This window comes from Muntiacus reevesi, chromosome 22 (assembly GCF_963930625.1).
Source record: "Muntiacus reevesi chromosome 22, mMunRee1.1, whole genome shotgun sequence".
In the NCBI taxonomy this organism is placed as follows: Eukaryota; Metazoa; Chordata; class Mammalia; order Artiodactyla; family Cervidae; genus Muntiacus; species Muntiacus reevesi.
The window spans coordinates 13,128,110-13,155,977 of record NC_089270.1 but is presented as its reverse complement, the minus strand read 5'-3'; the positions used below and the strand labels follow the sequence as shown (position 1 = coordinate 13,155,977).

At 47.3% G+C, this 27,868-nt stretch overlaps 1 protein-coding gene and 1 pseudogene across 5 annotated transcripts in view; both read left to right on the top strand.

Moving 5' to 3' along the window:
• The window catches only part of EVC2 (EvC ciliary complex subunit 2), a 149,957-nt gene that overhangs the window by 79,664 nt on the left and 42,425 nt on the right, over positions 1-27,868 (top strand). For 4 of the 5 annotated variants that reach the window (XM_065914639.1, XM_065914643.1, XM_065914641.1 and 1 more), the window contains exons 11-16: positions 3,204-3,443; positions 6,183-6,358; positions 9,179-9,338; positions 16,458-16,912; positions 21,486-21,690; positions 26,897-27,019. In XM_065914639.1, coding sequence (XP_065770711.1) covers positions 3,204-3,443; positions 6,183-6,358; positions 9,179-9,338; positions 16,458-16,912; positions 21,486-21,690; positions 26,897-27,019 — 1,359 coding nt within the window. The remainder of the gene's footprint in view (positions 1-3,203; positions 3,444-6,182; positions 6,359-9,178; positions 9,339-16,457; positions 16,913-21,485; positions 21,691-26,896; positions 27,020-27,868) is intronic. The other variant, XM_065914640.1, reaches the window with a different exon arrangement.
• On the top strand, positions 15,016-15,115 carry LOC136153112 (U6 spliceosomal RNA; annotated as a pseudogene).

The window sequence follows — 27,868 nt, the reverse complement described above, 5'->3', positions numbered from 1 at the left end:
GTGCATAGTCTGGCAGAGCCTCGCTTGGTGGGCTGACGGTGGCTGGCCCTGTAGGCAGGGCTTTCTGTCTCCACCTTGCCCCACTCCCCACCTCTCTCTAGTGTGTCCCATGCCAGGCCACTTCACACGACCTCTCCTGGTTGGCAGGCCTGGGAAGGGGTGTCCTTTGCTTTAGAGTTTAGTCTCTCGTCTGTGCGACAGGAGGACTGAACTGGAGCAGGGGATGAACACATTTCTGTGGATCTCTAGACCCTTCTAGGAGGGTAGTATGCATATACATGGGGGTCTCCCATCAACAGTTGCTTCAGGGAGTGTTCCACTATGACAAGCACGTCATTGCCTTGTGCCTTATTCTTCTGCAGAAATGCTGCAGATTCTATACCACTGAGCCACCCGGGAAGCCCCACTATTATAAGCAAGCACAGATAATCATCTTTTAGGATTTGCGTGTGTGTGTGTTCTTTTGGTCCTGGCTGTGAGAAGTTTAACAGATTTCATCCCATGTTTCATTCTTATCAATTAAAATAAATGGGGGCTTGTTGAATTCCATACAGTCAGAAAAAGAAGGTCACTTTGTTGGTTGAATGGACCCTCTTAGGTACCACCTACTCCCCTGAGATGCTCTTAGGCAGAACATCTCTGTGATGCCCAGAGTCAGGGCCCCACACCCTTGTGGTGGCTTGCATTCTCTAACGTAGATTGAGTCAGCTGTGAATAACCACTCTCTCCAGGAGAGTGACTAGGAAAAGTCTCATCCAGTCGTTTGTATAAAACCAGTTTTTAAAGAGGACAGTGATGTTTTCTGGCCTCCGAGGCCAACCGTTAACTGTTGGACTGGCTTCAGGATGTGGCTGAGGCGACAAGAACAGAAGTCCTCTGGGTTCTGGTGCTGTGCCTGCTGCTCTTCACATGTGCCAGGCTCTCTGGGATGGTCCCCGAGGGCAGAGATGGTCCAGTGCCAGCAGCTAGCTGCTTGGGCCCCAAATAAATAACACTCCTCTTTCTGAGCCAGATTCGGAACACATTGAAAAGTCAGTCAGAGAAGCTAAAATGGGTGTATCACTGTGATAGGCTTTTGTGAGCAATTGGAGGTGAAGGTGGGCAGGTCTGTGTTGTGGGGGATTAGGAGATGGGGATACTGAGGACGCAGAGCAGAACAGAGACGCAGAGCACATGATTCTCCTGTTCAGCTGGAGGAGGTGGAGCCCTCTCCCTCTCTGTCATCACCCCGCTGCTCTCCCCGGGTCTCTGCTCAGCCTGGCCATAGCTGCCATCCCATGCCCCCTTGACCTTGACCTCTGAGACTGCTGTGCCCTCTACCTCCCAGACACGTGCACCTTCCCATGACAAGCTCACCAACATGTCACCCTGTCCGGTGTCTTGGAGCCTAAACATTTGGCTTTGACACCTCTGCTCCTCTCCCAGGTACTGGCAGGTACTGGGGAACGAGGCTTCGCTTGTGTTTCCTGAGCTTCCTGTAAACTGTGTTTACTTACCAGATCGCCATGCCTTAGCAACTTAAAATGATGCTTACCTTCTCAGAGTTTCCGTGGTCCAGAGTCTGGATGCAGTGTAACTGGGTCCTTGGTGTGGGGGGGTGGGGGTTGGTCTCACAAGCTGGGCAGCGTGGTCTCAGCAGGGCGGCCTTTGCTCCCCTGGAGCTCAGGGCTCTGGTCCCAGCTCAGCCCAGTTGTTGGCAGAGTTCACTTCCTTGTGGTTGTAGCACAGGCCCTTGGTTCCTGTAGGCATCCCTTCCCAGTAGACAGTTCACACATGTGACTCGCTTCCTCCAAGCCAGGAGGAGAGGAGCTCGCTTCTCAGGAAGATCCCGTCCCTCTTTTCAGGACTCTCCATATTATAAGTCAGGTCCACCCAGAATAACCTCCCTCCCTTTTGATTAACTCAGAGTCAGCTGATTAGGGACCTTAATTACATCATCGAGACCTCTTCAGCTTTTCCACAGAATAATCTGATCGTGGCAGTGACAGTCCCAACATCTTCAAAGTTTATGTCCCCTGAAAAGGAGGGGATTCATGTGATGTCTATGCCAGGGGCCAGGGATCTTGGAGTCTTCTTAGAATGCTGCCCCTGCAGGTGGGATTACTAACACGCCCTCCTGCAGCGTGAGTCTCTGAGATGCTGGGAGTGCAGATGCATCAGGAACTCAGTGAAAGTGTGTCCCCTACTTCTCTCTAGACCATGGAAAGTGCAGGCATCCCAGAGCCACTTCTTACCTCCTCTGTGCCTCCCTTTAGCACAAATGATCTCAGCTTGGGCCTGATCACTGGTATTTTTCTCTTCAACTAAGTTAAGAATGAAAGATGATGGAAATAAGCTTGAGAGGCCTAATAGCACAGTCCATTGATGTTTCCATTTTGCAGGCTATTTTCAGGCAGTTTGATTTGAAGATTTCCACCGTTATGAATTTTCTTGAGATGGTTCTGTGTATGCGTGTATACCTGTGTGCGTTCCATGTGGGTGTACACACACACATGTGCTTGCATGTGCATGTGTGTACTGTGTGTAAGTGCATTGCTGTGTGCATATGTGCAAACCTGTATCTTTGAGTGTGTATGTGCACTGCTTGTTGCTGTGTGCACTTATATGCACTGTGTGTGTGTGCATGTGTATGTTTGCGGGTACATGCATGCTGTGTGTGTGTTTACATGTGCATGCACGTGTGTGCTTCTTTGTGTGTATGTATGTGCATTATTGCTATGTGCATTTAGGTGCACTGTGCATGTGTGTGTTGATGGTGCATGCGTGTGCCCTGTGTGTACATGTGTATTGTGTGTGTGCCTGTATGTGTGTGCATGTATATGCATTATTTCTGGGTGTGTTTATCTGCACTATGCATGTGTATATGTGCATGTGTGTGTGTCGGTGCTGCATGTATATGTGCTGTGTGTACATGTGTATGCATGTGTATGTAACTTTACATGTGTGTGTATTTTTGCTATGCACATCAGTGTCCAATGTGCATATGCATGCCGATGGTGCATGCATGTACATGTGTGTGCCTGTATGAGTGTGCATGTACATGCGTTATTGCCAGGCGTATTTATGTGCATTGTGCATGTGTGTGTGCTGTGTGTACACATTTGCACACACATATACGTGTGTGTGCTTGCATGATGCATGTATCTGCCTATACACACCCAGCTGGTGCATCACCGCCCACGCATTCCCTCTTCTCTCCGCAGTCCGCCGTCGAGTGCAGCAGCCTCCTGCGGACCCTCCATGGCCTGGAGCAGGAATGCCTGAGGAGGTCGCTGGCTCTGGAGCAGGAGGAGGACTTGGCCAAGGCCCACAGGCAGCTGGCCATTTTCCAGAGGAACCAACTGCACAGTATCTTTTTCACCCAGATAAAAAGCGCTATTTTCAAAGGAGAGCTGAAGCCAGAGGCAGCAAAAATGCTGCTGCAAGATTACTCTAAAATACAGGTAATGCCTCAAATGAGGCTCCCTCTGATAGAGGAGTCATTTTCCTGAGCTGCTTCACTAAATGTCTCCTCTCCCCGAGTTAAGTCCTGTCTCTTTTGTGCTGGGTTCCAGTGAACTAACCCTGTCTTCCTTCCACCTCTTGATGGAGAGGATAGCTTTCCAGTAAGCAGGGCAAATGGTGGCTTGAAGCACAGGCCCGGTACTCAGGCTCCCCTGGACTTGAATTCTAGTTCCACCACCTGTCAGTAAAGCAAATTGCCTAGTGTCTCTGAGTCTCAGTTCCCTTATCTGTAAAATGGAAGTAATAGAGTCCCCATACTAAAAGCAGCATGATACAGATTTAATCTAATTCACAGAAAGCCAGTGCTTGGCACAATATATGTTTAATGTATATAGCAGTTAAAAATAGAAATATATAAGTGCATATATGTACGTGTGTGCGCACATGTGTGGTGATGTGTGCCTAGGGCTTATGATCTCTGCCTTCATAGACTTGGGTGAATTTGTGGGTGTTTGTGCATGGAAGCTTGAGTGTCATTAATCCAGACAGAATGAATTCCTAGATGACTGTGCACACACTGGATTGGCCAAAAAGTTCATCTGGGTTTTTCTGTAACCTTTTAAGCCAAACGAATCTTTTGGCCAAACCTATAGTTTATATGAGACTGTCACTATTTTCACGAGGCCTGCCTGAGGTATTTTATCTGCACTTGTGTGCGTGGGCTTAGTCGCTCAGTCATGTCCGACTCTTTGTGACCCCATGGACAGCAGCGCGCCAGGCTCCTCTGTCCATGGAGATTCTCCAGGCAAGAATACTGGAGTGGGTTGTCATGCTCTGCTCCAGGGGGATCTTCCCAACCCAGAGATGGAACCCAGGTCTGTCGCTCTGCAGGCGGATTCTTTACCGTTTGAGCCACCCAGAGATGCCCTGTATACACAGAATGAAATCACTGGTGCTCAGTAACACACCAGAGTTCTGGTCCTGACTCAAGCCCCGTGAGTAAGGGTTGTGACAGAGCAGAGCCATCCCAGGAGGAGATCAGGTGGCCCTCGTGAGCCTTCTGGGAAGAGAGGACCCCTCTCTGAAGGTACTGGACATCTGAGCATGAAAAGAACTAGCCAGCCTCTCCTTTTCCTCTTGGTTTTTCCCACTAAAACTTTACGAGAGTAAATTAGCTCCTGGGTAGCTATTCGGACCTTAGAGCATCCCTTAGGGATGAACAGACTTTGCTGTCAGTTTACTTACTCCTCATGATGAGCTGGGTCTGACTCTCCATGTTGGAAAGAATATGTGTTATTGTTCATAAGACTGGGGATGGAAAAGTAACAGCTATAATGGTAGTGCCATGGCACAGACAACGTTAGTATCTGAGGACCCCGACTCTGAGCTTCCCAACATCAAGGGCTCAGATCAGTCGACTCACAGGATCCAGCTCCGTGGAGGATGGAAATATTGTCCCAGTGTTCCTGCTTTGTTGATTCTGCTGCCAGGAACTCTTAGGGAGAAGCTGGCCTTCGCACACATCCCGCTGACCATTCCACTCTTCACTGTCTGGAGAGTGCAAATTCTCAGCTGTTGGACCTGAAAAGATTATAGCTTTTGTGTGGAAAAAAGGGGGCTGTCCAGGACCTCGTATGTTTCTTTTTGAAGAAGACATTGAACCTCCGAGGAACCCACTGCATGGACAGTAGTCTGCCAGGTGGAAAAGAGACGGCAGAGCCAGTCAGTGGGATAATACACTAAGGCTGATGTTTTAATTACTGCAGGTCTCATTTCTGCTGGTTGAATTACTGTGTTACGGGTTGAAGCTGGATTTGCGAGACAACCTCTACTGAGCTAGAACACAGGCCCAGGAATTAGACGGCTGAGGTTCAAAGCCTTGCTCAGTCATATACCAGCTGTGTGATATGCACTCAGTTTCCTCATCTGTGAAATGGGAATAATAGGATCCTCTCCCTGGATTAAGTTAGAAAAGATGAGAAACACTCTGGGTCCAGTGCCAGGCCCAGAAAATGCACCCAGTGTGTTCTAGGCTATTATTACTGTCGTGTGCTTGCTTGGGTTTTTAGGCATTTTGTAAATTTTAAGAACTTCTTGCTACTCTGTGACCAGACTCATCTCATGTTCTCGCTAACTGTGGGGGTTCTGGGGTCAGAGCCAGTGATGATTTATCCTAGAATTTCAGTACCCTGACATGACGCTGTGTTTGGGGAACTTCAGAAGTGTTACCACATGTGGGTGAAGGACACCTGAGTGAAATGTACATCCCATTCCTAAGGCAGGAAAATTGTTTTGATAAGACTTTACTATCTGGGTCTTGAATGCACTTTTCAAAGCGCTTTCTTTTTTTTTATATAATTATTTTAAACTGGAGGATAGTTACTTTACAATATTGTATTAGTTTCTGCTACACAGCAATAAGAGTCAGCTATAACTATCTGTCTACCTATCTATCTATCTATCTATCTTCCCCTCCCTCTTGAGCCTCCTTCCCACCCCTCTAGGTCATCACAAAACACCAAGTTGAGCTCCCTGAGCTATACAGCAGTTTCCCGTTCCTATTAGTATGTACTTTTCTCTAAGCCTTTGTTCAGGACTGGGACATTTAAGGTATTCATCTCGGGGCTTCTATTCCTGTGTCTTTTCTTCAGAAAGAAAATGTAATATTTTAAATGACTGGAAATAATTTTCTCTAAATTTTAATTAGGCACGTTTTCTTGAATTTTTTTTTTAAACAGGAGAGTGTCGAAGAGTTAATGGACTTTTTCCAGGCTAGTAAGAGATATCATCTCAGTAAAAGATTTGGCCACAGAGAGTACCTGGTCCAGAACATCCAGTCGTTAGAGACCCGTGTGCAAGGCCTGCTGAGCACTGCGTCTACTCAGCTGACCCTCCTCATCCAGAAACACGAGAGGTAAGACTCCTGAACCACCCCAGATAAGGCAGATAAACAGCCTTCCTCCAACATTTCTCATAGAGACCATCTGCTGCTGCAGCTGCTAAGTCACTTCAGTCGTATCTGATCCTTTGCAACCCCATGGACTGTAGCCCGCCAGGCTCCTCTGTCCATAGGATTCTCCAGGCGAGAGTACTGGAGTGGGATGCCATGCCGTCCTCCAGGGGATCTTCCCGACCCAGGGATGAAACCCACATCTCTTAAATCTCCTACATTGGCAGGCGGGTTCCTAACCACTAACACCTCCTCAGAAGGCCCAGAGACCACCTACTTCTGTACATTCATTGAATGCACTGGCTATTTGACTTATTTCTTAAGAATTCTCTAGTTAGAAGAATCCTTTGCATGATAAAATTTTTAAAAAATAGTCAATATTTCAGACGACTTTACAATGAGCCAACATGTGCCCATCGTCAACTTCAGTAGGTACCAACTTGTGGCCAATCTTGATGTAGCTGTTCATCCTCACCCTGAGTGGTTTTCAGGCAGATCCCCAGCATTTCACTGAGGCATCAGTGGTGGAGGCTTAGAGGAACTGCGTGGTGAGGACCGCCTGCCTCTCCTTCAGCTCTGGCACACTGCTGGCTCTTGCATTCACCTTTGTTTCTTGTGTTTTGGGCTTTTTTTTTAACTGAATTATAGTTGATGTGCAGTGTTGTGGTAGTTTTAGGTGTACAGTACACTGATTCAGTTATACATGTAAATGTGTGTGTGCCTGTATATATATATTCTTTTTCAGAATCTTTTCTATCAGTTATTACAAAATATTGAATGTAGTTCCCTGTGTTATACAGTAGGTCCTTGTTGGTTATTTATTTTATATATATAGTGGTGTGTAAATGTTAATCTTAACTTCCTAATTTATCCCACCTCTCCTCCCTACTTTGGTAATCATAACTTTATTTTCTATATCTGTGAGGCTTTTTCTTTTTGTAGATAAGTCCATTTGCATCTTTTTTTTTAGATTCCACATGTAAGCACTGTCACATGATATTTGTCTTTCTCTGACTTACTTCCCTTAGTATGCTAATCTCTAGCTACACCCTTGTTTCTTTTGTGTGTGTGTGTGTGTGTGTGTGTGTGTGTGTCTCAAAGATTTTTATTTAAACATTGCATGGGGAAAAGGTGGCTGAAATAAATTTCATTCAATGCATATAAATAAATCATTGTACACCCTTGTTTCTGCAAATGGCATTATCTGCATTATTTCCTTCTGTTTATGACTGAGTAATATTTCATTATGTATATGCATGTATATACCACATCTTCTTTATCCATTCATCTGTCAATGGACATTTAGGTTGCTTCCATGTCTTGACCTTTGGAATTAAGTATATACACACAGATGCTTATCTTGGATCCTGGGTATTTTTTCTCAGCAACCTTGGGGTACCACATGGCCAGGTAAATGGTGCTAATCACTGTAGCTTCTAGCCCCTTGACAGCATTTCTTCTCATCTAGTCTTTGAGATTCATGATTGTCAACAATGAAATTTATTCTTTGGATGTTACAAGCTCTAAAATGAATAGGGTCGTGATGATAAGGTTGGTTTTCTTAGGACAACCATGGTTTTATGATTGGGTCTACTATTTAGCTAATTGTATTAGGACTTTGCAGCTCTCTTGCCCTCTTTAATGAGGATTCTATAAAGTGCAAATTATATGAACACTTCACACCAAAGATGCTAATGAATTTTTCACTGCAGTTGACTTGACATTCCTGATTCATTTTCGCTCTAGTGAAAGAAGCAGCTCCTTGCCTTGAGCAGAAGCACCAGACAGCTGGTTGTACTGTTGGGAGAAGTTTCCAGGGAAGTATATTACCTCTGATTTTTAAATCCTATTTTAATAGGTTGGCAGAGATGTATTTCTGAAATGTGTGTCTACCATTCATTCAGCAAGCTTCCATGGAGAATTTACTGTGTGCCAAGCAGGGGCCTCGACCAGGGATGCAAACAGACTGGGAACAGTAGTGGTAATATTGGCAGCAACTGGAAAAACAGATGCAGTAAAACATGTTTGAGGAATTGGCTCACATGACTTGGAGGCTGAGAAGTCCCAGGATCTCCATCTGTAAGCTGGAGGCACAGGAAAGCCAGTGGTGTAATTCAGCCAAAGGCCTGAGAACTGGGGGAATCCCAGTCTTAGAGAAGGAGATGAGATGAGATGTTCCAGTTCAACAGCAAGGCAGGAAAAAAAGGGGGGAATTCCTTATTCCTCCACGTTTTATTCTATTCAGGCCCTCAGTGGACTGGGTGATGCCCACCCACTTTGGGGAGAGTCAATCTGCTTTATTGAGCCTACCCATTCAAATGCTAATCTCACAAGAAAACACCCTCACAGAGACACTCAAGCGTGATCTTTACTGTGGGCGCCCTGGCCAATCTATATGATACACAGAATTAACTTTCACACCGAGCTTGCCCTGATTTACCTCTTGGACTTTGCTTGTGCCATTCATGTCACCATGAGGTCCTAGTCCAGCATTTCCTCCTGGAAGATTCTATTTGTTCCACTGTGGTCCTCTTGAATGTTACGTTCTCCAAAAACTCTTCCCCAATTTCTGCCCTAACAGGTGATATCTCTTGTGATGTTGAGCTTCCTCTACATGCCTCTAAAAAAGATGAACTTTCCCTTCCTGCATTTTAGTAATGTCTTAGCTGCCATTTCTCTGATTCAAACCAAACTAATATGGAGACAAACATTCATTCGCAGCACATTCAAGCTGCAGGTGAGTTTGGACAGTGCATTAACTAACTCTGCATCTTTTTCATCTAGAGCAGGCTACTTGGATGAAGATCAGATGCAAGTACTCTTGGAGCGGGCTCAAACAGAAGTCTTTTCTATAAAACAGAAGTTGGACAATGACTTAAAGCAGGAGAAGAAAAAACTCCACCAAAAACTAATAATTAAGAGAAGACGAGAGATGCTGCAAAAGGTATATAAGGAATTATGACATTTATTTTTTGCATAATCCTTGTGAACACCTATCAAGTGCCAGGTTCTGCACCAGGCACTGCCATCAGAAGGCTAGGATCCAAAGGGTGACTGGACAGACATCCTGACGCACCATCTGCAGTTGATTGGTAGTGGCTCTTTGGAATGCTGTGATAAGGCTTCGGTGGGTCCCATCCAGCTCAGCAAAGCTGAGGGTTATGGTAGATTAGTAATGTCTGCCAGGACAAGAGAATAGCAGTGCGGGTTCCAGTGAATAATGACTGGTGGCTACTATAACGTTTATGGAGTGTTTACTTAGCATTGCGCTAAGTGCATTATGTATCTTATTTAATTGTTTTATTAATCCTATGAGGTAGAGGCTACTATTTTCTCTCTTTTTTCTAACGAAGATGTTGAACCTGAGAGAGCTTAAATGTTGTGATCTATTTGAGCTACTACAGAAAATACTGTAGACTAGGTGGCTTATAAAGAACAAAAATTTATATGTCACAGTTCTGGAGGCTGGAAGTCCAAGATCAGGGTTCCAGCAAGGTCAGGTTCTGATGGAGACCCTCTTCAGGTTGCAGACAACTGACTCCTTGCTGGTGGAAGAAGTCAGAAGGGTGGAAGGCAGGGAGGAAGCTCTGTGGGTGGGTGTGGGGCCTCTTTTACAAGGACACTGATTTCATTCAGGGGTCTCCATCCTCATGCCCTAAGCTCCTTTCCAAAGCTTCCTCTCCTAAATCCTCAGAACACGTATTAGGTTTCAACATCTGCATGTTGGGGGAACACAAGTGTTCAGATTACAGCATTAAGTAATGAGGTCAGGGTCACAGGTTTAGTGATTGGCAAAGTGGGGTTGAGTCCAGGACCGTGTGATGTAGAGTCTCAGCCTCGCCCTTGACGCTCACCTGCTCAGCTATTTGCCCACCTGGGGAAGGGGCAAACACGGAAATGCACCCTCTGCTGTCTGCATGCTCTGGTAGCATAGAGGTCACCATCACCCGGGGAAGGCTGCAGAGAGCAGGTGCAGCTGAACCTGAATCCTGGGGGGCAGGGAGCCCCAGATGTGTGCAAGGCAGGAGGGACATTGCAGCTGGTGGGGAGGCATCTTGTTCAAATGTGAAGGATTCAGACAAGGGTGCCCTGCTGTGCGTGGAGCTCCAAGAACATGAGAGCTGAGAGGGTAGGGGCTGGAGGAGGCATGCCCAGGAAGCGGCACCTCTTCAGTGAGGGCAGTGTGCTGGGCTGACAGCTGACTTTCGTCTGAGGACACGAGGGAACACTGAAAGGTTTTCAGGAGAAATGATGCCAAAAGCTCAGTCGCTCTGCACCAGTGCCGAATCAAATCTCAGACACAGAGTTTTGGGTGAAATAGAAAAGCAAAGGTTTATTGCTTTGTCAGGCAAAGGAGGACACAGCAGGCCCTTGCCCTGAAAAACTGTGTGTCCCCACCGAGGAGGATTTGGTGAGGTGTTTTATAGCAAAGGCTCAAGGGCAGTGCTGCTGAAAGGATCAGGGTGTGTGCAGGGCCGGCACTGCTTTCGTCTGGCCTCGGGTGGTCTCTTGATGAGCAGGTTATCAAACCGTCACCTTCTCTGAAATGAAGAATACTAACATCTTCCATGATGCTGTGAAAGTGCTGCACTCAATATGCCAGCAAATTTGGAAAACTCAGCAGTGTCCACAGGACTGGAAAAAGTCAGTTTTCATTCCAGTCCCAAAGAAGGGCAATGCCAAAGACTGTTCAAAATACCGCACAACTGCACTCATCTCACACTCTAAAAAAGTAATGCTCGAAATTCTCCAAGCCAGGCTTCAACAGTGTGTGAACTGTGAACTTCCAGATGTTCAAGTTGGGTTTAGAAAAGGCAGAGGAACCAGAGATCAAATTGCCAGCATCTATTGGGTCATAAAAAAAGCAAGAGAGTTCCAGAAAAACATCTACTTCTGCTTTATTGATTACACAAAAGCCTTTGACTGTGTAGATCATAACAAACTGTGGAAAATTCTTCAAGAGATAGGAATACCAGACCACCTGACCTGCCTCCTGGGATATCTGTATGCAGGTTAAGATGCAACAGTTAAAACTGGACATGGAACAACAGACTGGTTCCAAATCGGGAAAGGAATACGTCAAGGCTGTATATTGTCACCCTGTTTATTTAACTTATATGCAGAGTACATCATGTGGAATGCCAGGCTGGATGAAGCACAAGTTGGATTCAAGATTGCTGGGAGAAATATCAATAACCTCAGATATGCAGATGACACCACCATTATGGCAGAAAGTGAAGAAGAACTGAAGAGCCTCTTGATGAAAGTGAAAGAGGAGAGGGAAAAGCTGGCTTAAAACTCAACATTCAGAAAACTAAGATCATGGCATCTGGTCCCATCACTCCATGGCAAATAGATGGGGAAACAATGGAAACAGTGACAGAGTTTATTTTCTTGGGCTCCAAAATGACTGCAGATCGTGACTGCAGTCATGAAATTAAAAGACCCTTGCTCCTTAGAAGAAAAGCTATGACCAACCTAGACAGCATATTAAAAAGCAGAGACATTACTTTACCAACAAAAATCCATCTATTAAAAACTATGGTTTTTCCAGTAGTCATGTATTGGATGTGAGAGTTGGACTATAAAGCTGAGTGCCAAAAAATTGATGCTTTTGAGCTGTGGTGCTGGAGAAGACTCTTGAGAGTCTCTTGGATTGCAAGGAGATCCCACCAGTCCATCCTAAAGGAAATCAGTCCTGAGTATTCATTGGAAGGACTGATGTTGAAGCTGAAACGCCAATACTTTGGCCACGTGATGCGAAGAACTGACTCCTTGGAAAAGACCCTGATGCCAGGAAAGATTGAAGGCAGGAGGAGAAGGGGACATCAGAGGATGAGATGGTTGGATGGCATCACGGACTCGATGGACATGAGTTGAGTAAGCTCCGGGTGTTGGTGAAGGACAGGGAAGCCTGGCCTGCTGCAGTCCATGGGGTCACAAAGAGTCGGACACAACTGAGCGATTGAACCGAACATCTTCCATTAGTTGGGATTTTCAGTTGGGGTACTTATTGTTACATGAATCCCTCGAGGCAGAGCCAGGACCCTGCCCCATGACTGCACTACTGTTTCTTGACTGCCCCTCCCTTATCTCCACATCCTCTCCGTTCCCTGATTAGCAACTGATTGAAAGGTTTCAGTGCCCAGGAGCCCAAGCCCCCTTCTGCTTGATTTCAGAAGGAAGATCAGATTTGGAATTTAGGAAGCTCAATTGAGCAGCCTGTCAAATAGAATTGAAGGAGCAGACCTATGGGAGGCTCTAGCACTTGACCAAATCAGAAGTGATGAGACCATGTCCTGGGCGTGGGAACAAGGACAGATTCAGGAGATATGAGATGTCAGGGATGACATAAGTGGTACCATTCAGGAAGGAAGGGGAAGCAGAATAACTTAAATTGATTGAGAGAAGCTCTACATTTATTACCAAGTGTTGGGCCCAAAAGGAAGCTGTGATTCTTATCTCAGCCATTGAACTCCACCCCAACTTCAACATTGCCTTATCCATCTCCATTGGCTCAAGGATCAAAGCAATGGGGCTTAGAGCCATATTTCTCTGATGGTCTGGCCAGGTTCAAGGTTAGGATCTGCAAGGATGAATGAACTGCAGAGTTTCCAGTGAGTTTCCATGAACACAGTTTCTTACAGTTGCTTTTGCTAAATCTTGTGAGTGCCACAGAGTTGGAATGCCACTCTACAAAGGCAAACTCTTGTCTTATATCCCCAGCACTGAGGACACGTTGCGGGTTCTAACCAGTATTTATAGAAGGAAGGAATTGACACTTTCAGGTCACCTGAACCCACGAACAAAAGATGTGTTTGTGCAAACCCAGACTATCTGCCGGGTACACTATTGTAAATAATACTGTGATGGACATCTCTGTGTATGCCAGCTTTTTTCCCATCACAGGGCCTTTTATACCTACTGTTATTTCTCCCAGAAATATCCTTTCCCCCATCTTCAGTCAATTGAGGTATGACCTCACCCCTCAGGTCTCTCTTGGGGCTCCTTTATTTTTTAACATTTTTAAAATTCATAGTAGCATAATTATGAAAGTGAAAGTGAAGTCATTCAGTCATGCCCGACTTTTTGCAGCCCTGTGGACTATAGCCCACCAGACTACTCCGTCCATGGGATTCTTCAGGCAAGAATACTGGAGTGGGTTGCCATTTCCTTCTCCAGGGGATCTTCCTGACCCAGGGATCAAACCCAGGTCTCCTGTATTACAGGCAGATGCTTTAACCCCTGAGCCACCAGGGAAGCTCTCCATAATTATAGCAAATATAAAATATAATTACTTTTTTTCTTTTCCATTATAGTTTATCACAGGATATTGTATATAGTTCCCCATGCTATACAGAAGGACCTTGTTGTTTATCCATATAGATCTCCTTCTTTGAAAGGCCTGTAACCTCCTCATTTAATTTATCTCTCATGGATCTCAGGATTTTTTTCTCTTAGAATATCTTGATTTTCAGTTTCTATGTGCCTGGGATGTGGTAATAATAATAGCAGACATTCACTGATGCCAATCTGTACCAGGCCCTTCTCTAAGAGCTACCTACAAATTTTATTTGGGGCAAAATGAGGACTGCAGCCCAAGAGGCGGCATCTCCTATATCTTAAAGCAGCAGTACCATTAAGCACTCATTTTACAAAAGGGTTTTTGTTAGTGAGAATCTGATGTCACCATGAAGGGATTTAATGCTTCTCTAGATATGAGGAGGTGCAAGGGTTGAGATTATAAAATCTGTTCCTACAAACGCCCAACTATCTATAGACCTGTCCCACCAGATTTCCTGGAGCAGAGTGCCTCACCCCGCCCTGAACTCCCTCAGGGGTTGTTGAAGGTCAGCAGCTATAGCAGCGTGGGCTTCAGTCTCCGTAGAGGCAGGTGGCAAATGCCTCTGCTGTTCAGTTGCCAGTGCTGTTGGTAAGTGCCAATCTGTAGTTGACACACGTCTTAAGCATCTCATTGACTCCTCCCAGCTACTCTGTGAAGTAGACCCTATTATTATCTTCTATCATCCTCTATGGCTTAGGCACTGGACCCACAGACAGGGCTAGATATTCATTTGGGGTGACTCAGCTTCTAAGTGGAAGAGCCAGGATTGGAAACCAGGTGGTCTGCCTCTTGAGCTTTACCTACTCAATAAATACACGTTCAACAGAAGTCAAACAAATGACATTTTCACTACATTTTCAGTTATTTTCTTAAGAGTAATTTTCTTTTCTTGTGGTGGGGAACACTTATCAACTTTATTAACTTACTTAGAAACCATGAAACCTCGAACAAAAGAGGCAATGCTTAAAGTTCAGCTGGATGAAGCAAACTAAGCCTTTTCCTTTGCCTGGATCCTTACCATAAATCTTGCCTTTGAATTATCAGATTTGCCACTCCTTACCTTTGGAATATTGTGATTAATATAGACAGAGGCAGACTTTGTCTAGTTCAGGAGGTGAGAACAAGATAGAAAAAATACTGTCTTTGAGTGAAGAAGGTGGAAAAAAGATGCCCTGGATCCTTCTTTGAAACTCATAAAAGATGATCACATTTTACTAAAGTTCAATCAAGTTACATGCTCTTCTTTGGGGAGGATGTGTTAAGAAGATAGAGTCTTGTGCTTGCTTTGGCAGCACATACACTAAAATTGGAATGATACAGAGAAGGTTAGCATGGCCCCTGCATAAGGATGACATGCAAATTCATCCCATATTTTTAAATAGCTGATTCACGTTGTTGTATAGCAGAAACTAACACAGCACTGTAAAGCAATTATCCTCCAATTAAAAAAAAAATAGCCAATAATACTGAACACTGCATGCAATGAGAATTACTGGTGTATTTAAATACATTTAGATTTCTAGAAATATATTTCACATTTCTAAAGCATACAATCACTCCTATTAATATAAATTTAAGCCGGCTATTCAGGTTTTGGGCTTCCCAGATGTTGCATGGTAAAGAACCCACCTGCCAATGTAGGAGATGTAAGAGACCTGGGTTTGATCCCTGGGTCGGGAAGATCCCTGGAGGAAGAAATGGCAACCCCCTCCAGTATACTCACCTGCAGAATCCCATGGACAGAGGAGCCTGGCGGGCTACGGTCTACAGGGTCACAAAGAGTTGCTCACAACTGAAGCGGCTTCACGCATATATGCACACACTGCCTTTACCAAAGTTAATGTACTCATAAGGAAATCTTGAGAACTTTAGTGAAGTCACCTCTCCACAGCTCCCGGTGCTAATCCCAGAGGTCAAAGAATTGTTTTGATTGAGAAAAACACAAACATAACCCAAGAAAAAAACGACTGAGGCAAGGGGAAAAACAAGAATCTTAATAGAAACATCCTCTTTTGTTGTTTAAGGCTTGACTGTGGGGAGAAATCAATAGTCCTTCCAACTCTGAGCACACTCTTGAAGTATTTCTCTTCTGTTGGCCTATTTGCAGAAAAATTTAGTTGGTTTTCCTTTTCTTTCTTCTAGTATTTACAATAATTTTTTAAAATTTTAATTGGAGGATAATTGCTTTACAAAGTTGTATTGGTTTTTGACTGTACAACAAAGCGATTCAGCCATAAGTGTGTGTGTATATATATGTATACACATACCGTATATATATATATATATATATATATATATATATATATATACCTCCTTCCCCACGCCCCAGCCTACCTCTCTAGGTCATCCTTGAGGGCCAGGCTGGGCTTCCTGTGCTATCAGCAGGTTCCCACTGGTTATCTGTTTTGCACATGGACGTATATACATGTCAGTGCTACACTCTCAAATTAGTTGGCTTTAGCAGAGCAAGGCATTCATTCACAGTAACCATTCGGTGGTTCCTTTCTGCTCCGCTGCTGTCATACTTTGGCTCGCTCCATTGGTCTTTAAGACCATCAGTTCCTTTTTTAAAAGAATAATTTGCCAAATGTACGATAGTTGGGGGAAGGGCTGTTGATGTTCTGCACCTCCTGCAACTGTTCCCCAAAGTGTTTTCTTGAGGGCTGTACCAGCCAAGCCCTGCCCCCTGCTAACTGTCCGCTCTGGAATTGCTGGCAGCACAAGGAACAGCGGAGGGAGCAGCTGTCCATCGCTGAAGCCTCCGGGGCCGCCGAAGATGCCGGCCAGTACCTGGGCCAGTGGCGGGGCCTGATGGCCGAGCAGAGCGCCGCCCTGGAGGAGCTGCAGGAGCGCCTGGACCAGGCTGCCCTGGACGAGCTCAGGGCCCTGACCCTCTCGCTGTCCGAGAAAGCCACGGAGGAGCTGCGGCGTCTGCAGAACTCAGGGATGACCCAGGAGCTGCTCAAGCATGGGGTGCCTTGGCTCTTCCTGCAGCAGATCCTAGAGGAGCATGGCAGGGACCTGGCGGCCCGGGCCGAGCGCCTGGAGGGTGAGGAGAGGGACAGGGGTCAGGAGGGCGTCCAGAGCGTCAGGCAGAGGCTGAAGGACGATGCGCTGGAGGCCTCGACGGAGGAGCAGGCGGAGCTGAGACACTGGGAGCACTTGATCTTCACGTGAGTCTTAATCCCTGAGTGTGGTCCTCTCCTCTGTTCCTGTTGGTGGGGGAGGGATTCTGCCTGCTGGTTCCGAGCATAGCCAGACACGTGACACCTGATCCTGAGACTGAGATTTGATGTGGCCCAAAGCGGGGCTTTGGCCACCTGATGCAAAGAACTGACTCATTTGAAAAGACCCTGATGCTGGGAAAGATTGAAGGCGGGAGGAAAAGGAACACCAGAGGATGAGATGGTTGGATGGCATCACTGACTCAATGGACATGAGTTTGAGTAAACTCCAGGAGTTGGTGATGGATAGGGAGGCCTGGAGTGCTGCAGTCCATGGGGTTGCAAAGAGTCGCACACGACTGAGCAACTGAACTGAACTGAAAGAAAGGGGGGCTTCAGTTGTGTAACAGATGCCAGCAAAGCTTTGGCAGCTGTTTGGGACTGGTACATCAGGTTGGAAACTGGAGGAGCCTCAAACACCACCCGCATGGGGCAACAGAAAGGAATGAAATGTCGGCAGTGTAGACCAAAAATCTGGGTTTAAATTCCAGCACCACCACCAGCTGTCTGAGTATAGACAAGTTACTTAACCTCTCTGAGCCTCATCTTTCTTGTCTGTGGAATGGGATGACAATAGTCAGTCTTTTATGGTGCTTTCAGTAGCACATGATACTATTGGGCTGTTAGAAAGTGAACAAAGCATTTTATAAGAACTCAGGAGGTAAATTTCCTTGTTTTGAATCCATGACTCAGTGATACTGTCAAGGATTCAGCCCTCAGCATCTTTCTGCTCTGCTATACTCAGTGTGCTACCTTGGTCCTTGGGCTCATCCTTCATGGTTTCGTGATGGCTGCTGCAGCTCCAGGCATCACACACATCATCTCTTTCTGACATCTGCGGCACTGATCTTCCCTGTCCTATTTGGCAGGACTACATCATAAACCCATGCCAAACTGTTCAACTGCTAGGAGGCTAAAAAGGCTATGATTGTCTTAGACCAGAGGGCAGCAGACTTTTTCTTTAGGCTTCGAGGGCTACATGGTTTCTGTAGCAGCTATTCAACCCTGGCAGCAGCGTGAAAGCAGCTACAGGCAATCCGTAAATGAACATGACTGTGTTCCAATAAAACTTTATTGACAAAAACAAACAGTGGGCCAGATTTGGCCCACAGGCCACAGGTTGCCAATTCCTGTCTCAGACCACCCGGGATTCCCTCTCTAGGGCTACTGGGAGGTTCATATCTCCAACATTGTTGGAGGATAACCCCATAAACAAAAGCTGAGCTGACAAGGGACAAGGAAGTGATGCTAGATCAGACCATTAGACCACTATCTAGCAAAATGCCAACTCCCAGCATTGACGAGGGGTTGCGTGAGCAAGTATATGTCGGTCTTTTAACACAACCTTTGATCAGAAATAAGTAGATGGTAAGAGGTACCTGCTATCATCACGGCCATCATTCCTGTGTGGGAAGAACTCAGATTATCAGGAGGAGAACAGACACACAGATAGATGATTGTGATGAGCAAAGCAGGAGCAATGAACCAGGTGATCGTGTGGAGGGTCAGGATCTTTACCAGGATAGGAAGGAGGTGCATTTTGGGTGCTAGCCTCTGAGCTGGTACCGGGAGCCAGAGATGAGGGGACACTGCTCACTGGTGCTGCCCTGAGAGGAGGCAGGACTGGTGGTGAGCAGCTTGGTGGGTCCTTGTCTGGGTGTGAAATGGGAGACCAGTCTCACTGCACAAAGAAACAAAATCAAAACCCCCACCAACAGCAGCACAGTGGAGAGAAACAATAACCGCCACCTACCTAGTCTATTTATTTAGAGTAATAGAAGCTGTTTACGTATAAGGGCATAATTGTGGGCATTTGGCTATAACTTAGTGCTACTTCCTTAAACCAATGGACCCACCAATCAATATTCCATCAAGTTGCTTTCTCTTTGAACAAAGCAACCCAGAAAACCCTATTCAAGGGAATAAACAAAACCAAAGCCCTTTGACCATTCTTTTCTCAGTGTGACCACTCCACAGTTTAACTTGGATCTTAGCCACAATTTCAATTCTGAATCTACAGCCCTTTTGATTAGAAACGGTTATACTGATATAGGGCATTCCAGGTGGCTCAGTGGTAAAGAATCCACCTGGCAATGCAGGAGACGCAGGATACACAGGTTCAATCCCTGGGCCGGGAGGATCCCCTGGAGGAAGAAATGGCAACCTACTCCAGTATTCTTGCCTGGAGAATCCCATGGTCAGAGGAGCCTGGTGGGCTAGAATCCATGGGGTCACAAAGAGTCAGACACGACTTAGCAACTGAATATGCACATGCTTAGTGACATAGGACCGTAGAGGGGTGTTGGGGGCCGGGGAAGGGTTAGGGGAAGGAGTCCCTCTCAGTATATCTGCTCAGTCTGTCTCTCCACCTCCTCTCTTGAACCCCGTGTTGCTTGCTTGATATCTGTGGTCCTCTCCACCTGCATCAAAGCCTGGGCTCTCCTTGAACCCTTTCAGGGACACCAGATGGCAGAGCATCGTTCTGCAATGCCCATCCTTCCTTGGTGGCAGTAACATCCATGGATCAGGGTCTTCCCAGACTCAGTAATGCAATGCCTCCTCCTTAAGTGCTCTTACCTGGGGACTGACCCTACGACCAGCAAGGAGAGGTCCCAGGTGTTGTGGAGAGGGAGGTTATCTTGGTGTCGATGAAGTGACATCTTCCTTCTTTCTCATCTCTTTTTTTATGGTTCTCTCCTTGTTTAGCTCAGTCTTTGTTAGTTTTTTATTTGACTTGAACAAACAAGATGCTGTCTTCTCCAAGCCCATACAAATCAGACCCTTAAATGCCACTTCTTATTTGCATAAGTTGTTCTCAGCAGTAATTATTCAGCCCAATCTGCATTTGACCAAAGTCTCTTTGCTCCATCCAACCTACTTTGGACTGGCTCTTTAAAGTCTGTGGATTGGACTTGACATTCCCATTACCGGATGGTCACCTTCTTCGCCTTCATTTGGTTTTGTTTTGCAGGGAATATTATGAAAGCTGCCGCTGATTGAGTTGTTCAACAGGAAAAGAGAAATCTTACTTTTCTATCAGAAAGCTCTCTATGATTTTCCCTAGGGTTAAAGAGGGTCAACTAACAATATACACAATGTGAGTCTGCTCATATACTTTGCTTATTTAAGACTCTAAAAGGTTGCAGCCTTTATTTCTGAGGCATTAAGTAGAAATGACTTTGCACAATAGTTTGGAAACATGTTTTTATAAGTTTCCTGATTTCAAGCTGGATGGGGTTGCTTTAAACCTGGTCTGGTGAAGTGAGAATTAATCAAGAGGCATACTTTCCCTGGGAAAGTGTGTCTTTAAGACCTTGTTTCTAAACTCCTGCCTGGATGTTAAACTCCTTCAGGGCAAAGACGGTCTCCCATGTTTCTGTATTATCTTGGTGCCTAGCTAGTTGAGGATCAAGACCAGACCACCCAGCACGTGTATGCATGTTCAGTTGTGTCCGACACTTTGTACCCTCATAGACTGTAGCCCACCAGGCTCCTCTGCCCATGGAATTCTCCAGGCAGGAATAACTGGAGTGGGCTGCCATTTCTTTCTCTAGGGAATCTTCCCAACCCAGAAATTCAACACTCATCTCTGGCATCTCCTGCGTTGGCAGGCACATTCTTTACTGCTAGGTGCCACCTGGGAAGTCTCTAGACCACCCAGGGAAGAATAAAGACTCCGATTCATTTCAGAGTTACTCTCACCTTAGAGGCCACGTAAGCAGCAAATACGTAGGGCAAGGATTCTCCATGAAGGAAGGTGCAAAGGAGCAGCTGTGCTTTCCTAAAGTGCTTCAGAAAACTTGGTGGGTCCCATGGAACCCTGTGGGCTTGAGGCCTTCAGGCTGCTTCCGGCTGGGGGCCCACATCAGCTCTGATAATCTTAATCTGTTCCCAGGAGAGAACTTTCTAGCTGAGCTGAAATTGTATACCCCTCCGTGGAGATTTGGGCCTGATAGACCTGGCACTGGCCTCCCACAGCAACATCCTGCGGGTATTTCCAAATTGTAAAGCATCCACAAAGCGTATTTTCTGCAGCTAGTGCTGATCAGACCTTGCCAGAATAACCAAACAGATTATATGATTTCATGTCCCACACAATATGGTGGCTCAGTGGTAAAGAATCTGTCTGCCAATGCAGGATACATGGGGTCAATCCCTGCCTGGGGAAGATCCCCTGAAGAAGGAAATGACAGCCCACTCCAGGATTCTTGACTGGAGAATCCCATGAACAGAGGAGCCTGGAGGGCTACAGTCCTTGGGGGTTACAGAGAGATACAACTGAGTGACTGAGTGCACACACACACACACACACACACACACACACACACACCCCAACATGACGCACATTAGGTGCTGAAGAAACCCTTGTGGAATGAATGCCTGATCCAGGGGATGGCGGGTGTTTCCAGACGTGGATTTGACTAATGGAATTTGAGCTTTGAATTTCCACTTTCCCATCCCCAGCACAACCCACCCTGTCTTCTTTTTTTGCAAGAACAGACCACTCTTCTTGCTTTTCCAGGAAGCTCTGCTCCTCTGCCTTCTCCCTGTCCGAAGAGGAGCTGCTTGGGATGAGGCAGGAAGTTCACGGCTGCTTCGCGCAAATGGACAGGAGCTTGGCCCTCCCCAAAATCCGGGCCCGAGTCCTGCTGCAGCGATTCCAGACAGCTTGGCGAGAAGCAGAGTTCCTGAAACTGGACCAGGCCGTGGCTGCCCCTGAGCTGCAGGTAGGACGGGCGTCTCGGGGCCTCGTGCTGGCAGAGGCAGGGCCTCCTCCAGCTGCTGAGGCTATAGAATCCAGCTCCACCGCTGCCTCAGCCCTTGGCCATGTTAGCATCGGGCATTCCCGGAACCGCCTTCAGTTCTGTACTGGACACCCTGGTCCCTGGCTTCGCACTGTCCACCAGCGGTTGTGAGTCTCCACCACTCATGGTTCACAGGTACACCCTCTCCTGGGCGTTGATTGCCTTTGGTGGTAGGAGCCACCCGGCCTGAGAGGTGACTATCCCTCCTGCCCCCTCCCTTAGCCACAGCCAGTGACCCACGCAGGAGGCTTGTGTAAGTGGCCTGAGGAGGATGCTCAGTTCAGCTCAGGTGGATAAGGGCATCTCTGATCCTAGACCTTGTAGGGTGACTGACAGATGCCTGTGTGGGCTAAGTCATTTCAGGCTTGTCTGATTCTTCGTGACTCCATGGACTTTAGCCCACCAGGCTCCTCTGTCCAGGGGATTCTCCAGGCAAGAATACTGGAATGGGTTGCCATGGCCTCTTCTAGAGGTCTTCCTGACCCAGGGATTGAACCCAAGCCTTCTGCATTGGCAGATGGGTTTTTTATCTCTAGTGTCACCTGGGAAGCCCTGACATGTCTATAGTGAGCACCTGTTACATGCAACAGGCAACTCTTGGGTGCTGGGTTTACTCCAGAGCCCCCCACGGGCCAGTCAAGGCCAGACCCTCCCACCTTCCCTAGCCCCTTCCTCCTCCTATCCTGGTTCCCACACCTCCTGTGGCTTGCTCTGAACTCCTCTCTCAGGAAACAACGTTCACCCCAGTCCCTGCTGTCTCTGGCTCTGCCTCTGGGGAACCTGACCTGCAAGACCTTTGAACTTGCTATTTCCTCTGCCAGGAACATCACAGGGTCAACTCTTTGCTGTCTCTTCACGTCTCAGTTCAGTTGTCATCTGCACAGAGGTCCTCCCTGAGCACTATCCAAAGTCATCACCTCCCCAGGCCTCCTTCAGAATGCTATGTTCTTGCTTCTTCGTAGAATTGATCGTGATCTGAAATGTCCTGGTTACTCCATGTTCTCATGGTCTGTGCATCACCACCCCCCCACCAACAAGCTCTCTGTTTGTAGCTCCCTTCACCACACCATCCAAGCACCTAGAATGTGCCTAGCACATAGTAGGTGTGCAATAAGTTTTATTGACTGAACCAACCAACCACCTGATGTGGGCAGAATGTGGCAGACTTCCCTGAGGTGATATCACACTGAGTTTGAAAACATTTCACATCACTTACCCTTCTGTTATCTCAGCTGTGGTTAACAGCAGGGCCAGGAGTAGATGTTCTGTCCCCATGTTACAGATGAGAAAACTGACCGAGAGGAAACGTGCATTGACCGAGGCAGGACGGAATAGAAGGACTGGTCTTGGAGGTGGTGCTTTCTGACTTTAAACCCAGTGCTTCTCCTTGAGGAGAAAAAAAAATTCAGCCACCTCCTTTCTGAATAAGATCAGTGAACAAAACCAATTTGGAAGATTTTACATCTTTTCACGTTAAAAAAAAAAAAAAGGGCTTCCCAGGTGGCGCTAGTGGTGAAGAATCCGCCTGCTGATGCAGCAGACATAAACAACGCGGGTGCAGTCCCTGGGTCAGGAAGATTCCCTGGAGAAGGAAATAGCAACCCACTCCAATATTCTTGCATAGAAAATTCCATGGACAGAGGAGCCTGGTGGGTACAGTCCACGGGGTCACAAAGAGTTGGACATGACTGAAGCAACTTAGCACGCACATTAAAAAAAAATAGTGGGTTGAGAATTCCCTGGCAGTCCAGTGGTTAGAACTCCATGATTCACTGCAGGGGGCCTGGATTCCATTCCTGGTTGGGGAACTAAGATCCCAGAGGCTCCGCAGCACAGCCTAAATAAATAAATACATGTTGTTGTTGTTGTTGTTTTTCTATTTCTCTTATTAGAATGCTGCAAGATATACAAAATGGTGATACTTACAGAGGCAGGAACAGGTTATACCCAAAAGTGTATAAAAGGTGTTGGAACAGTGAGTAAAAAAAAAAAAAAAATGTTTCCACGTGAGGGAACTGAAGTGTGTTTCCCTTGCTGTTGAGCTGGACCAAGGGCTGAAGGGCTGAGTCCAGCAGGAATTAAGTGTCTGACTGTAAGTTGTTCAAAGTGCTGGATTTTGAAATTGAATTGGCCTTGTGCCTCAGAGGGGTGGAGCATCTGCCCTGGGCCTAAGGTTGCTCCCTGGAAACCCTGTAGAGAGGCAGGGGCGGAGGTGAGGGGCGGAGCCTGCGGTTGGCTGAGCCTGGCCATCTTCACCAGCAGCACCGTGAGAAGGGCATCACGGCGGGCAGACCCAGGAGGGCATCTTCAGGAGCCACTCCATCGCCAGGCCCTCCTCCCCTGCCAGCCTAGGGGTGTGGGCGAGTTATCCTGCAGGCAAGCAAGCTGGGAGCTCGCACCTAAAGGTTTTTTTATTCTTATTTTATTTATTTTAGCCTTATTTTTCTTATCCATCATTTTTTCATCTATAACATGAGTATAATGAAGATTACTCTGGGAACTGTTCAGTCACTAGATTGTTTCTGACTCTTTGTGACCCCATGCACTACAGCAGGCCAAGCTTCCCTGTCCTTCACCACCTCCGAGAGCTGGCTCAAATTCATGTCCATCTAGTCGGTGATGCCCTCCAACCATCTCATCCTCTGTCCCCTTCCACTCTTGTCCTCAATCTTTCCCAGCATCAGGGTCTTTTCCAATGAGTCACTTCTTTGCATCAGGTGGCCAAAGTATTGGAGCTTCAGCTTCAGCATCAGCCCTTCCAATGAATATTCAGGACTGATTTCCTTTAGGATTGACTGGTTTGATCTCCTTGCGTCCATGGGACTCTCTCTCAACAAGAATCTCCTTCAGCACCACAATTTGAAAGCATCAATTCTTTGGCTCTTAGCCTTTGGCATTAGATAGTCTAATATGTAGAAGAGAATTAATTATACTCCATACATCCCCATTCCCTTGGGCCTCCCCATTCGTTCTTTCTTCTGACCACCAGGTAGCCCTCCAGTTTCTTCCCTGTTGATCACTGTTTGGATTCAGTGCCCTAAACAAGAGCAGAATTGTCTGGTTAAGGTATCAGCTGGCCCCTCCCAGGGTTCTCAGACAATTGATGCAGATGAGTGTCTGAGGCTCTCCTAAACTCTGACATGCAAGTCAGATTGCTCCCTCCTCTTGCTTCAAGCCTTTCCTTGGCACTTTCTGCCAGGATACAAGTTCTACTGTGGTCTCAAGGCTCCACCTAATCTGACCCTTGATGAGCCATGTGCTGGTAAACTAACTCTGGATGGGAGTTCATTGTTCCTGATTTGTAGCATTTTCCCATTTCCCTCATGTCGGTACCCCTTCCAAGGTCAACCAACTTGACATCACAGCACGTGGGCGCTGAGAGAGACATACATGATCAGACCCACCAGGCCAGCTCTGTTCCTCAGGGGCCCTGACTCACAATTTCCTTTTTTTGTGGTCTTATCTCCATTAGAGCAGGAGATGAAAACTGTAGTTCACTCATGGAGTTAGTGAGCCTAGCCTGCGTACTTAAAGATACCGGGCTCAGGGATCAGGAGGCTCACCGTCGAGTTCTCAGGGCTCCCGTGACGTGGCTGAGGCCATTGATTCTGTTCTCCTGGCCTCAGTCTCCTCCTCTGTCAAATGGGATGTCTGAACTCAGTGAATTATCCTTCAGGTGCTTGCCTCCTCTGAGTGCGCTGGGGCGAGCCCTGAGGACACGGTGGTCCTCTCTAGTATTATCACCATGGTCATGAGAGCTGGGGCAGAGACTGGTGGGCAGGCCCGAGTTCAGGTCAAGAGCAGGCTCTGGGAGATCATGGCAATGACAGAGAGGAGCAAGGGTGGGCATGTGAGCCAGGAAGCGAAAAGCGCCAGCCCTCGCGGGAGTGACCACTGACCACACATCGCTTTGAGCCTCTTGGCGGGGTGTGTTACGTTGCGCTGGTTGTGCTCCCTCAGGCTGTGCTGCGCTGGGTTATGTTTTGCTGTGTTAGGTCCCGTCCTGAGGTTATGTACGCTTCTGAGGTTATGTACCTTCTGTTATCACAGCACTCTGCTGTGTTATAGAAATAGCCTGTGTTGTGTTATATCGCATTGTGTTATGCTGTGCTGTATTATGTTACATTGTTGTGGTTAGTGTGTTATGTTATGTTGTTATGTTTATGTGGTTTAAGGGCTTCCCCGGTGGCCCAGTAAAGAATCCACCTGCAATGCAGAAGACATGGGTTTGATCCCTGGGCTGGGAAGATCCCCTGGAGAAGGGAATGGCTCCCCACTCCAGTGTTCTTGCCTGGAGAATCCCACGGACAGTGGAGCCATGGGGTCACAAAGAACCGGACAGGACTGACTAATAATTATGTTACATTGTGTTATGTTTTTGCAGTAATCTTGTGAAGTAGGCACTATTATCTCCATTTTATAGGCGTGGAAACTGAGGCTCAGAGATTGTAGCGTGTGGTACACGCATTCGTTCATTCCTTGAATATCAATTTACTGAGCACCCACTCGTCTTTAACCCCTCTCACCTTTGCTGTGGGCTTCAGATCTTTGGGGTCTGGAACCCCCTGTTCCCAGATTTTCACACTCCTGACACCTTGTCCTGCCAGGCTCAGCTGCAGTGTCACTTCTTCACGTTTGTGAGCAGCTAGTATGTGTGTGCAGCGTGTGCAGATTGCTGTTCTAGGAGGATGGTCTATGTCAACATCCCCCCAGCCCCCAAGCACAGTGCTTCCTTGAATGGACGAATGCAGATGTCCTCAGCAGCCATTCACCTCTGCAGACGTGTCTCCAGCCAACATGAGATAACAGCCAGCATGCTCATTCCATCGCCTTGTCTTCATGGCACTCACTGGCCCTCTGAGAGTGTCTCTGTCCATCTGCAAAGCTCCGGTGCCGCCCTCAAGCAACCCTCTCCTCCCCTTGGTGGGACGAGCCCCCAGAGTACACCAAGACCAAAGGCCAGAGACCGGAGCTCCTTCCAGGAAAGGCTTCATCTCTCCACCCTTCTCCGGCTAAGACAGCTGTGTGCTGCAGAGAGCTGCAGGAGCCTCTCTGGGCTTGCGGAGATTGGGGGCTGCACCCCCCTGCTGGTGATCACCTTCTCACCCATGTTTTCTTCCCACTCCAGCCACAGTCCAAGGCCAGAAAGCCACGCTCCAAGAGCAGAAGCAAAATAGACCTTTTGAAGAAATGCATTGAAGATAAAATTCAGCTGTTCGAGGAACAGGCTCCCGAAGACCTGGTTGAAAAGGTCAGTGTTTCACCTGCCAGTCATCACAGGGCTGGCTGCTGCCCGGTTGAGGGCACACAGATCCCTCAGGCGGAGAAGGCAATGGCACCCCACTCCAGTACTCTTGCCTTGAAAATCCCGTGGACGGAGGAGCCTGGTGGGCTGCAGTCCATGGGGTCGCTATGAGTTGTACACGACTGAGCGACTTCACTTTCACTTTTCACTTTCATGCATTGGAGGAGGAAATGGCAACCCACTCCAGTGTTCTTGCCTGGAGAATCCCAGGGACGGGGGAGCCTGGTGGGCTGCCATCTATGGGGTCTCACAGAGTCGGACACGACTGAAGCGACTTAGCAGCTGCAGCAGCAGAGCCCTCGGGGGCTGTGAGTGTCCGCCTCCATCCTGCACCCGGCTTTCCTGCAAGTGGGCACCAGCCCCCACCGCCACTACCGTGCCTTTCCTCCTGGTCCTTCTGCCTGGAGCACTTTTCCTCCACTTCTCACACAGAGGCCTCAGGTGTGTCCTTCGGGCTTCCCCTCTGGCTCGGTGTTGAGGGGTTCACTTGTGCTGTTTCACCCTGTCTCCCCCTATGTCTTGCCTGCAACCCGACCTCCCTCTCCATCCCACTTTTCTCATCTCAGTGAGGCTTTAGTTTGTACACATATCACATGTGACCATATGCCGCTTACCTGTCCTTCCCTCTTCCTGGATTTACCTTTCCACCTTTTTTCACTTGGGCAAGTCAACTTTGTCCCCAGCTTTCCTAAGGCACTGCCTCTGCCCTTTGGTGTCCCTTCTTCCAGGAAGCCTTCCCGGAACACCCACTTCTCCCTCTCACCCCTCCCCCTGCTGCCCCCACCAACTCCCTTC